The sequence below is a fragment of the Thalassophryne amazonica genome, chromosome 15 (genome assembly GCF_902500255.1).
Source record: "Thalassophryne amazonica chromosome 15, fThaAma1.1, whole genome shotgun sequence".
In the NCBI taxonomy this organism is placed as follows: Eukaryota; Metazoa; Chordata; class Actinopteri; order Batrachoidiformes; family Batrachoididae; genus Thalassophryne; species Thalassophryne amazonica.
Genome location: NC_047117.1, coordinates 20,337,287 through 20,350,812, shown reverse-complemented (window position 1 = coordinate 20,350,812; position 13,526 = coordinate 20,337,287). Strand labels below are relative to the sequence as shown.

The 13,526-nt window shown below is 40.3% G+C and overlaps 1 protein-coding gene across 9 annotated transcripts in view; it reads right to left on the bottom strand.

The window, feature by feature from the left end:
- Positions 1 to 13,526, bottom strand: part of lrba (LPS responsive beige-like anchor protein) — a 395,517-nt gene that overhangs the window by 216,445 nt on the left and 165,546 nt on the right. For all 9 annotated transcript variants that reach the window (XM_034188370.1, XM_034188371.1, XM_034188368.1 and 6 more), the window contains one exon: positions 1,887 to 2,053. In XM_034188370.1, the coding sequence (XP_034044261.1) occupies positions 1,887 to 2,053 (167 nt within the window). The remainder of the gene's footprint in view (positions 1 to 1,886; positions 2,054 to 13,526) is intronic.

Sequence of the window (13,526 nt, the reverse complement as noted above, 5' to 3'; positions counted from 1 at the left end):
GCAAGGTCCTTAATAGTCACGTTGTTCCTCTGTACAGTTGAGCACCTTGCATGACAACAAGCTAACACTGATGTGTGAATAGGTGAATATGAAGCATCATTGTAAAGTGCTTTGAGCATCTGCAACAGATGGAAAAGCAGGAAATGTAGTCATGTATATTACAATAGCCAAGTGGCCTCTGTGTGTGCGTGCATATGGCTTTGATCATGGAGAAACCGGGGAGAGCTGACATTTGGTATGCTTATGTATTTTGGGTAAAGGATGAACACTGTTGAAAATGGAAAGTTGGTAGGACAAATTTTTTTTTTTTTTGAGAAATTAGCAATTTTAGCTAACCAGAAAACAATGTACAATGTGCTGCAATGCACCATGGGAGTTTGGGGGTTAGGGATTTTAAATGTTATTGTGGTTCATGTTAGTTTAACAGTGTTGTTAGTGTTAGTTTGTGTTTTTGTAGTTTAATTGGTTTAGTTAGTTAAGTGTCATGTTGCCGTTACCATGAGTGTAAAGTGTACTGTGTTTGATGTCTTCCGCCATCGTCTCATTTTGTGCATATCTAAAAATAGAAGCTGTGCGTGCGTGTCTATAACTTCAAACACGGACAAACTGGGTAGAGCTGACATTTGCTGTTTGGTATGCTTATGTATTTTGGGTCAAGGATGAATGCTGCAAAAATAGAATGTTGATAGGACTAATATTTTTGGAGAAACTACGGATATTAACTAACATTGCTAATTACATTCTGGACTCACACACCATTCCAGCAGGGGGCGGTAAATTATCTTTATATTAAAAGCGTGAATGGGTGCCTGCGTGATTTTATTTAGTAAGTTCAATGTAAGTACATAATAGAATTGCAAATATGTTAGAAATACATTGATGACACAAGAAAGTGAAAACATTTATTTCCACTGTGGTCCATTTAAAAATCAAATGACAAAACAGAAGCAAAAATAAAATAAAAATAATGATAATAGTGTGTATATGATAACAAGAACCTAAACAATTTATAAAATACATTAAGACAGTAAATTAACATAAAAATACATAATTAACAGGAACAAAGGGTCAAGTTCTTCTTCTAAAAACTGTTGAGGTCTACTCTCATCTCACTCACTCATCTTCAACCGTTTTTAAGTGTTCGGGTCGCGGGGGCAACAGCTCCAGCAGGGGACCCCAGACTTCCCTTTCCCATGCCACATTGACAACCTATGACTGGAGGATCCCGAGGCATTCCCAGGCCAGTGTGGAGATATAATCTCTCCACCTAGTCCTGGGTCTTCCCCGGGGTCTCCTCCCAGATGAACGTGCCTGGAACACCTCCCTAGGGAGGCGCCCAGGAGGCATCCTTACCAGATGCCTAAACCACCTCAGAGGTCTAATGTTCTAAAAACATTCTGGACTCACATGCCATTCCAACTCATTATAGAAACTTTGCATAATTTATTACCACTCTTGAAAAATGTCAGCTGCCTATTTTATAAACACTACCCAATCTAGAGCTCATGGATCCCCACGGGCAACACACTAGGTTTACTATAATCCTGTATGTAGTACTTCCACTTGCCCAAAGCACTGTTGCTGCTTTGAAAAACCAGTGCATGTCATCGGACTGAAAACTAGGATGCGTGACAGTTTTGAAGGAGTATCCCTTTAACATTAGAGAAACAGACAGGCAAACTGTGTGCACAACAATATGCCTAAGTGGCAAAACCAAATACCAACTGGAAAGCTCTTCAAAAGGCAAGTTTGTAATACAAACAACAATATGCTCTGATACAGCGCTGCACTAAATAAACATAACGTAGTTTGCACCCTTTATGGACAAAACCCGATTAAGCAAGTTCAAGTTTTAGTTTTGTGTTTGGCCGTGTCACGTGTGGTACCTTTTGGAGGCATTTCCCCAAGCTCCATGTTTGTCGGTCAAGATGTTGACAATCTTCTGGATGAGCTGTGTGGCTGTTACATGGTCACGGTACTTGGCTGCTCGAATCAGGTGGTCACACATTTTCTCCTCGTCTCGTTTCTCTGCCGCATACTGAGCGCAGTTAGACTGGGGAGGAAAAAATAAAACTTTATACAGTCTGAAACAAAAAAAAAAAGTGATTATTGTACATTCATACAAAACCATTTGAGTAAAAAAAAAAAAAAGATTTTTTTTTTCAAAACTGAGAAAACAAGCCAAAGAGTACCTTTACGCATTATGAGTAAAAACAAATGAAAAGCATTGTGTCATTTCTGCCCTTGTGTCATGTTGATTAATAACAGTGGACACATATTTACTAATGCCCTCCGGCACACCAAATCATACCATACCCACAATGCACAGGGAGGACATTTTTCTCTGTCGGAATTTGTTATCAGAACAAGCCTTTGAACTTGGCAGAGGTGGAAAAACTAAAACACAGCCTGAAAATATCAACTATAATTTTATTTTCCATCCTTTTCAAAACCAGTTTCCATTATAAAGATTGGGTCAATACTGCGATATCCCAAATGTTGTAGTACATTACCAACCATCTCAAATTAACCTTAAAGTAACTAAGAGTACACAAACATACAGTAACTACTAATCCACATATAAGTCTTAATAAATGAAACCTTCTCAAAGTTTGTGGTTAAGCATTTTTTAAGGGGACCGCCATTTCAATTTGAAAGACAACATTTCATGCGTGACAGAAAACCGATCGATATAAATGACATTAGAGGAGGTTTCCGTAGGGTGTTAACCCTTAATTATCAATCTATGTCTCTTTCTTTGTGTGGGATCAGAGTGGTCACTGACCCCACATGAAGACCTTAGAATGAATAAAATGAAGAAAGTATGTAAACAAGATGTTGGGGAAAATACGTTGATGTGAATTTCGTTTGTCTCTTAACTGCAATCAGTTTAAGAAAGAAAAGCAGCAATGGGGAGACAGAAGGAGGAAACCAGGCCAAAAAAGGACTAAACGGTTGGTATAACAAAGTCCATAAATTACTAGATTATGTTATTCTTCAAACATAACACAGCAGATCTGCAGCCAAATCCATCATGCACATTAGCAGTGGATGGTATAAACAGTGTAGAAAGTACACCAGTTTGAATTTGCTATACAGCATGGATTTTGATTACACCGTGGTGACCCACAGAGCACACTCTGTCATCATCCTGCATCATTGAATTGTCTGGAAAATGCAGCAGATTGTTGTGTTTTAGACTCACCCCCATTTTGTGGGACATCCACCATGGGAGAAAATTTTGCGATCTACCCTCAAGCCAATCCAATTTATGTGAACAGTGCAAACAATTGCATTGTAAAAGGTATATCATTCAGGGAAAAAGAAAAACTGAGCACCAGTGTTAACAGAAAGTGTGACCGGCATTAGCTATGAAAAATGGTGTATCAGAGAGTGTTGCATTGCATCTATTAGGTGGGAAAACCTTGGGGAAAGGTTTTATATATTAATTGCAGGTGCATAATTTTTATTTATACCATGGTCAGTGAGAATTCCATGTCTAACTGGCGTGCATTACTTTCGTGTATACGCACACGTAGTTCGGCGAGTTAAGTCACTGTAATATCACTCAGCTCTGGTCGTCACCATAGCAACATGCAAATCAGTTGGCGCAGATCAGCTGTGTTTTGACAGGTGAATGACAGAAACGCGATAAAACATGGATTTCCAAGTGAATTTTAATATTTTTGGCCAAAACAAAACATTTGAGGAATGGGAAGAGGAGGAGAGGAAACGAGAAGAACAGCAAAAGCAATGGCATAAAGATTTAACATCAGACAAACTGGACAAGACTGAAGACGGGAAAGAAGAAGAACACAAAAAAAGTTAACATATAAATATCTGTGTGTTAGCTCACTGTGTGGCACCATGGTATAAGCAGATTAAGCAATTCGAAGTCGTGCATTATACGCGCGCTTCGCGTTGTGGTTTTAGACTCTGCGTCGTGCATTCAAACCGTATAATGCACGGCTTCTCGTTGTTTAATCCTTACTTATTGCAGTTTTACACAATCCAGTGCATCCATAAAGTATTCATAGCACTTCACTTTTTCCATATTGTGTTATATTACAGCTTTATTCCAAAATGGAGCAAATTCATTTTTTCCCCTCAAAATTCTGCTCAGTCACAGCACCCCATATCGACAACATGAACAAAGTCTTTTGAAATTTTTGCAAATTTATTAATAATAAAAAACTAAGAAATCGTGTGCATATGTATTCACACCCTTTGCTCAATATTTTGTTGATGCATTGTTGGCAGCAATTACAGCCTCGAGTCTTCTTGAATATGATGCCAAAAGCTTGGTGCACCTATCTTTGGACAGTTTCGCCCATTCCTCTTTGCAGCACCTCTCAAGCTCCATCAGGTTGGATGGAGAGTGAAGGTGCACAGACATTTTCAGATCTCTCCAGAGATGTTCAATCGGATTCAGGTCTGGGCTCTGGCTGGACCACTCAAGGACATGCACAGAGTTGTCCTGAAGCCACTCCTTTGATATCTTGGTTGTGTGCTTAGGGTCACTGTCCTGGTGAAAAATGAACTGACACCCAGTCTGACGTCAAGAGCGCTCTGGAGCAGGTTTTCATCCAGGATGTCTCTGTAGATTGCTGCATTCATCTTTCCCTCAATCTTAACTAGTCTCCCAGTTCCTGCTGCTGAAAAACATCCCAACAGGATGATGCTGCCACCACCACCATGCTTCACTGTACGGATGGTGCCTTAAATCTTTGTCTCATCAGACAAGAGAATTTTGTTTCTCATGGTCTGAGAGTCCTTCAGGTGCCTTTTGGTAAACTCCAGGTGGGCTGCCATGTGCCTTTTACTAAGGAGTGGCTTCTGTCTGGCTACTCTACCATACAGACCTGATTGGTGGATTGCTGCAGAGATGGTTGTCCTTCTCGAAGGTTCTCCTCTCTCCAAAGAGGAATGCTGGAGCTCTGACAGAGTGACCATCAGGTTCTTAGTCACATCCCTGACTAAGGCCCTTCTACCCCCAATCACTCAATTTAGACGGGCGGCCAGCTGTAGAAAGAGTCCTGGTGGATCTGAACTTCTTCCATTTATGGATGATGGAGGCCACTGTGCTCATTTGGGAACTTCAAAGCAGCAGAAATGTTTCTGTACCCTTCCCCAGATTTGCTTGGTTTGTGCTCTGACATGCACTATCAACTGTGGGACCTTATATGTAGACAGGTGTGTGCCTTTCCAAATCATGTCAAATCAACTGAATTTACCCCAGGTGGACTCCAATTAAGCTGTAGAAACATCTCAAGGATGATCAGTGGAAACAGGATGCACCTGAGCTCAATTCTGAGCTTCATGGCAAAGACTGAATACTTACGTACAAGACTTCTTAGTTTTGTTTTTTTATAAATTTGCAAAAATTAAAAAAAAAAAAAATTCACACTGTCATTATGGGGTATTGTGTATAGAATTTTGAGGGGGAAAATGAAATTCATTTATTTTAGAATAAGGGTGTAACATAATGAAATGTGGAAAAAGTTAAGCACTGTGAATACTTTCTGGATGCACTGTAAATGCTCTTAAAGTACTACTATGTGAAATGTGCACTAGTAGTTGTTGTTCCTCAGTGATGACAATGATCAAGGACATCACATAGAGCTCTGGTCCCAACCTGGGGTCCGAGCCTCTTTAGGAGATGCCAACGATCACAGAGGGTGCCAGAGGTTTTGGCTGTTCTGAGGTTATCAAAAATAAAGTTCACATACTTAATAAAGCCATAATAACACACTTACTTGACAAAACTATTTAAAAAGATGATTTTCTTTGGATGAGAGAAAAAGGAGTAAAACCTATTATGGCAATGTGAGTTCACTCCAAAATTTATTTCCATCTTCCTTCATGCACCACACACCTCCACCGTGTTTCTTAAAAATCGGTTCAGCAGTTTTACAGTAATCCTGCTAAGAGTGAAGCAACCAGCCTAAAAACATTACCCAAAGAATACTTTCCAAAAAATAATTATTTTATTTATGAATATATCTTTTTCTTCATGTGATTAATGATCCTGTGGCTTTCCAGTCTTTTAAACACATGTAAAGCAAACTTAGAGAATCTCCATCTCCTCTTTTCTGAGACACATGAAGTACTAATCAGCTGCGCTGTGTTCAAACCCATAACCATAAACAAACACTTCATCACCTGTGTATTAAGCTTGTCCAAATACCCAAACCCTCCATGCTGTAATGGGCTTTCCTAATATCCACAGCCAAAGTCGGCCATGGCAGAATAAACCAAATTCACACACTTACCCCTAAAATAACAACCACAAAAGGCTGAAAACTTCAGTAAGACCATTAAAGTTCAGTTTAAGTGGGAAAAAAATGAGTCGATGTTAATTCTACAGGTCATTTCGTTTATGTCATGTGAGAGAATAAGCTTGGTAATTATGAAGGGCTTATTGTGTCATGTTATTGTGAAAGTTCCAGTCTGAGCTACAGCTTCTCTGTTTGCACAGGCTTGCGTTCAGTTCCATTCACATCCAGTGACAGAATAAAGGAGCAAAACCAAAAGGAGAATTCTAGGGACTTTCTAACAAACTAATCTTTAAAACTACAGTGTGTAGGATTTATGGGTGTTTACGCACAGAAATAGAATACAGCATTTCAGAACTATCTGTTCATTAGCATGTAATTAACTAAAACAAGGAATCAATGTGTTTTCATGAGCTCAGAATCAACCCTTGGCAACTACTTCGGAGTAGGCCCCTTCATGGAGGCTGCCATATACAAGGGCCATGTTGGTACAGTAACACAAAAGGGACATGTTTACTCTGAATTTAGAAGCTTGGCTTGAAGTCTTAAGAAAAAAAGAGGAATCGGTGGTCACTCTCATATACACTGAACCCTTAATTTTGTGAAATAGAGGATTATACATGTTGCTCATCACAAAAGAAGGCAAAGGAGCACGAGTCCCCATCGCCAAAGATTGGAAAATGTGAAGGAGAAATAAAATCATGAAACGTCACCACTAGATGACACTAACTCATACACACTGTAGCGTTAATTAATTATAAAAGATGAACAAAAAGTGAGCTTTTATAATAGCAAGCATGGCTTTTATTATGTCGAAGGGGTTAATGTTTACAGCTCAATAGGAATACAACCACGAAAAAACAATTCATACTCAAAGACAAGCAGCTCTGCATAGCGAGTCAAAGTGCAGCTGAAGAGCACAGATGGTAAACTTTGCTCTGTTTGCTTCCCACCCAGGCAACCACCGAGGCCCACCTTACTGGCAGAGAGACCGTTATGACTTGCGACACTGTAATCATGGGCAGTACCTTCCACTACATGGCCTGGCTGACATGGTCGGCCAGCATGGGTGCCTGCTCTGCCAGAGGAGACAGCTTGCTGTAGATGAAATGATAATGGTTGGCATTAATCATGTCAATTACACAGGGTTGTGTCTCCCACAATTCATCCATATTTCAGCTAAATAACTGTGGATGAGTGTTAGAGTTTGGGGAGGAAATGGGCTGCTGAGATGTGATGGGAAAGAACAGTAATCACCTCCAAACGGGGGTGGGATTACATGCATGTGCAAAGGCAAACTACCAAAGCATGCATGTGCTTAAATGATATTAAAAAATATAAATACACATTTCAAAAAGGCATAATCAAAACATCTTTAAGGTGCTAAAGCAGCTTTATCAGAGGTTGTAGCTCATGATTTTGCAATGCTGATTCTACACATAATAGGCAGAGGAAACGAGATGTTCCGGAGCAGCGGTGCTGTAACAGTGTCACTCTTATCTAAATGCTGTAGTTGTTGTCAGACGATGCCTTGGCTCTCCCCCTCCTCTTCTGCTCTCTCTCGCTCTGTAGGTTGAAAGGGTTAACCAGTATAATAGGCCAGAGAATGGAAGCTCATTACAAGATATCAGCCCAATGTTTATCAATTAGAGTGACAGAGGAAGGCTGGGTGCTGTTTCCGTGCCACAGTGAGCCTTTAACACGCCGAATGACAAAAAATAGGGTCGTGAGGTTCTGTCAGAGAACAGGAAGAAGAAACAAAACCAGCAGAGATGTTATTAAAGCACTTGATTTGCAATCTCTTGACACTGGTGGCACATCAGGGTTGCTACATTCGCCACTGCTGGGCTATCGCTCCACAAGAATCTCCAATTTCTCACATCCGTCGACAAGCACTCCCAGAGGGTTCCATTTATAAACGGGTGGAGAAACTGTCCACAAGAAAGGCGAGACATCAGGCTTGTCCTTGTCTAGCATCAGAGAATGCAAATACACTGCAAATAAATTCCTTGTGGAACACAATGGAGGTCTGGTGAGATGAGACGACAAAGCGAGAAAGGAGGATGGCGGGGGGGGGGGGTTGCTCAACCAAACTACATGCTGAACCAGTCTGCCAATTGGTTTCAAAGAGATTCTCTCGCACTTGATCTCTTGCCCTCGAGTTTTCAAATTGCAACATAAAACGTCACCGGGGGAATTCAGACAATGAGCAGGGAAGAAACGAGTGAAAGGGAGAGGAGGGGAAGAAAAATGAGGGCTTAAAAGTACAATGGCGAACAAAAGTCACCATATGACAATGCCTGACAGCCACTTCAATTCTGAAACGATGTCCCTGTCATGCTGTGCTCCCAAGTATTGATTTTTCCACCCACCCCTATTGGAGGTCGCAAAAAAAAAAATAAATAAATAAATCATCTAATCCAGTTGAAACAGATCCCTGCTGCTGGCATCAGTCCCTTGCTAGAGGCCATCAAGATTAACGGTGGTGCAACACTTATCAATCTGTCTCGTCCTCACACAGTGTGTGGCTGATCTTTAATGGACTGATCACCAAACTGAGGTGGCAGCTTCTTCATTTCTTCCACCAAGAAAGCGCTCGTCTCTGCAAAACTACAGCCCTCTCCTCGCACTGCTCAGCTTCAAGGTCACGTCACGTGAAATATTATACGTGCTGGACTGTAATCTGAAGGTGATAAGTCCAATGAAGTCAGAAAGCATTCTTTCTCAAAAACAAATGTGATGGAATACAGAGATGAACAAACTGCTTCAACTACTGGACTAAAGAGTGCAGCAGCTCTGCTGAAACATATTTGACAAATATGATAGCAATAGCACTTACCATAGTGAAGTAATAACCTTTCAAATGGTGGTACAAACATCAAATCAGGTAAGAATATACCAGAGAGATTACTCTTTTGAATAGTCCACGGACCACTTAAAATATTTAAAGAAGCTTAAAAATTTCTGCCATTTTAGTATATTCAACTGTGCAGAATCCCAAGAGATTAACCAATTTGTGTGAGCTTTGTGTCCAAAATCAGGTTATTGACAACAAAGAAGTTCTACATAGGCCTCTAGTATATCATAGCCTGAAGCAGATGAAAGTCTAAAGCTGACCGTGAATGCAAAGCCAGTCCATCACAGGTTACATCCCACACCAAGGTTGTTGTCCACTTACAGCTGGTTGGGCTGCAATGATGCAGATGAAATGTTATGTTCAAGAAAACAGACAGGCAGCGTGGCACAGAATTAAACCCAGGTTTATATATTGGTAGACTGCAATCGTGGCATGCTGAAGTAATGTTGCATAAGTTGAGAAATGGCTTGTGCAGGTTCAAATTTGGATTCTAAATGGTTAAAAAGGCATGATTTGATATGAGGATCATCAATACTGGGAAGGTCTCTGCATATTTATCAAAGAAAGAATTTACATACCAACTATGGCAAACATCTTGGAACATGGCTGCCAATTTGAAATTTTGAGAAGCCCATGGGCATTTTCAAGAGGGCAACGTCAAAAGAAGTATGTTTGCCAAATCTTGTACTTGTACCTCCAATTGAAATATTCTGTTTTCTGTGACACTACAAGATTCATGGATAGATGTGAGGGGGTTCATCAACTCCTTATTCAGAGCTGACCTTCATGTGTTGTAGAGGAGGGGAGAAATTCTCCTGGTGACAATGGATTCTGTGCCAGAGTGAAACAAAAGGAAGTGTGGAGTAAAGTCATATTTCTAGCTTAGCTGGTCACACATAATGATGGAAGCTGCAAAGGAAGTATCTGGGGACTTCATTACAGTGACAAGAGACCAAGAATACTGCTCCCCGACCATCTTCTGTACTTCACGTCTTCTATCCTACACTGCTGTCGTGAGTGAACTAGTCCATGCTGCAGACTAAGAAGACAAGTGTTGAAGAAAGAAACACCAAAACACAGCAGCTTAGCATATTTCAACAAAACAATGACCAAGTGTTCAAAAGACTGCAACCTGCTCTTCAGATGCTGCAAGATTCCTACAAGGGGATATTTCCCACTCAGGTTTCTATTTTTGTTTTTAATCAAGAAAAGCTAGTAGATTTTACAGAAGTGTGAACGCATAGAAGTAGATGAGCGTTGGGTTGTTTTTTTGTTTTTTTTTTAGAGCTGACGGCTGATTTGGCCAGAATGAGACTGAAGCACATCCATCAGTCCAACTTCTACAAACAACACGGTGTGAATTCTTTTTAGATTTGGTGGAATTCTGGATTTATTCAGTTTCATCAATAATTATCATTCTTCCCAGCAGATATAGACACCACCCCTCAAATAATAATAAAATGGATCTTGCTACTGGTTAATGCCTTTGTCTTGTATTCACTTGCATCAGTTGATCTGTTGATTATTTAAAAAATAAAATAAAATTTCACAAAACACAGAGGAAAAAGGCCTGACCTTAAACAAATCATCACAATTTGAGATTAATCCATTTGAAGATCTGAAGTTTTGGGGGGGGGGGGGGGGGGAATCCATGCTAATCTTGCAATTATTCTTATTTTTTTCGTCAAAGGTTGCCCTGAAATAAACACCAGAGGAGAGGGTAAGCATTCATTGGTGAAATTACCGGTTCAGAATAAACTCGGCACCATATCTGGCCAATGTGCAAACAGTCTGAGAAAACTGATTTAAAATTAGATGGTACACTGGCCAGAACTTTCACAGATGTTCTGATTTTTGCACTTTAAATCTACAGTGTGTAGGATTTGGTGTCATCTAATCTGCTACAGTTTGCCAAATGGCATATGGGAGACTTGGTCTAAGATTTAATCTTCTTTCTTGCATGAAATTAATTTCCTGCTTCCCTCCACCATTAAGCTATGACTGTGGTAGAACAGTCAAGCGTTGTAATATGCATAGTTTCTCCAATTACACTGACAGAAGCCTATATAACTTCTTCAGATATGTCATGGGCGTCTTGGTGGGTTCTCTCACCAGTCTCCTTGCACAGCCACACAGATTCACCATACTATCATATTGTTCATATTTCTTAATAACTGATGTAAATAAAGTCCAAGATGTATTTGGTGACTTCGAAATGTTCATGTGTTTATCCCCCGACTTGTTGAGGGTAAAAGACTGCACAAGAGGTGCAGAGCATCCCCGCATCCACTACACTATCAAACCACCTTGGTTCCTGAAAGGAAACCACCCAGACACACAACTGGTCAATCCCAAACTCTCAAAAGTCGCCATCAGGTCAGGTGACATGTGGGCATCCCATGGGGCTTCTACACTAACTGGTGAACTCAACAGTGAGCAGAGCTGAGTGCTGGATCATGCACAGAGTGTATCTCATGGGCAAAATGTTGTAGCCAACTTTCCCTCACCATGCAAGTGGTGTTCTCACACGTCCAAGTGAGAAACCAATGTCATTCCAACAGTACTGAATTCTGGTTGCTTTAACTGCTGCAACAGTCTACAGGAGGTTAAATTCACGACTATTTATATCAAAGTGCTAAACAAAAACTCTAGTCAAAAGAGAATAAATGCCAATGAGAAAGGTACATGACAACAATGCATAAAAATAATGAGCCAAAGAGATGATAATAGAGGAAAAGGTGCAACTTGTAGTTTGGTGCAACTTATATACTTTTCTCCTTTTCAAAAGTCATTTTTTGACAGGTGTGACTTATAGTCCAGAAAATACAGTGCATCAACAGTTAACTGCCAAATATATTTAAATCACTACTTGGTGGATTTTTACATTTGTTATACAATACAAGAAACAAAAAATAAATTATTAGAATTTTTTTAAATTGTGAAAAATACTAGGTAATAGTACCCACTGGCATGAAGACGACAACATCTATGGCAATCTAATATTTGACCCCAATGACCTTGACCTTTGCCAAAACAAAACCCTTAAGGGCAATTCTGGGGTCAAGTTTCACATACACAGCAAGTTTGGTGGAAACTGGCTCAAGCACCTTGGCATATCCTTGTCCAGGTTCTATCTGTAAAGCTTATCTCTGTGTGTGTGCCTGTCTGTGATGCAGAGGTTTCCAGAGACCAGTGCTACGTTAATAGAACGTAATGGGCATCAGCTCAATGTTAATGTCATTAATGTAGGGAGAAGCAGCAGATCGTTTTACAAGCTCAGCAGCAGGAAGACAATGACGCCAAGCACTAATTAGCTGCTATCGTCTAGCTTTCACTGGATCTCTTAGACAATTATTCCACATTTCACTGGAGGATGAAACGAGGGGGATTAAAAAATAAAAGCCTTGAGCATACAGTAAGACTAAGAAAGAAAAGCAATGACTTGGGTCTTGCTCAGTCTTCCTTATCTAGGCCTCCTTATCTGCCCTTATGCCCCTGAGCCCACCACATTTCATCCTTAATGAACAGCCCCATAAACAGGAGTTCGATTTTTCTCCCCTTCTTTCTATCGCTTTTCTTCCTTCTCCTTCTTGCTCCTCTGTGAGATAGCCAAGTCCATCATTTGTTGTGCTGCACCGCAGCATCCGATCTGCAGATCTCCTCCACATTAAGGATCCTATTAGATAGAGAACCCTAAAAGGTAATTGGATTTCCCCCCTAGTTATCTTCATCTCAGTTTCACCCTAAGCCCACTGTAATAACTTACTCTCAGGGCCAAAGATAACTCAATTCTGTCCCAGAGAGAGAGAGCTACTGTGAGCGAGCGAGTGGGCCGGAGAGACTGTGAGTGAGAGCAAAAGCATATGCTGCATCTCCGAGGGAACCGGGAACCTAAATCACACGGCTCCTCTATCACTGCCTTCTCAAGGATATGAACTCTGACAAAGAGGAAACATAAATTTGTTTTTATGTATTAAATAATTCTCTTTTCTTACAGCCAGGTTCATAAGTATTTGGGCAGCGATACCATTTTTTTTTTATCACGTTGCCTCTGTACACTAACATAGTGGATGGAGCTGAAATGAAACGTGCATTTCGTGTATACTTTCAGTTTTAATTTGAAAAGGTGTGCAAAAAACATGGACTATTTAGGAATCTTTTATAGACAGTCCCTCCATTAATTGGACAAACTAAAGATTACTGTCAATGCAAATCATTACTTTTACAGCCAGTTTTCTTTATACAAGTCAGATGATGGATACAAGCACTTTGGACTTCATTTATATCAATCATTAGGAAAGACAAACACTATGGTACTGACTATGCAAGAGAAACAGTAGTGAGGGAAGCCACCAAGACACCATGACAACTATGAAGGCATTCTGTGAATGTGA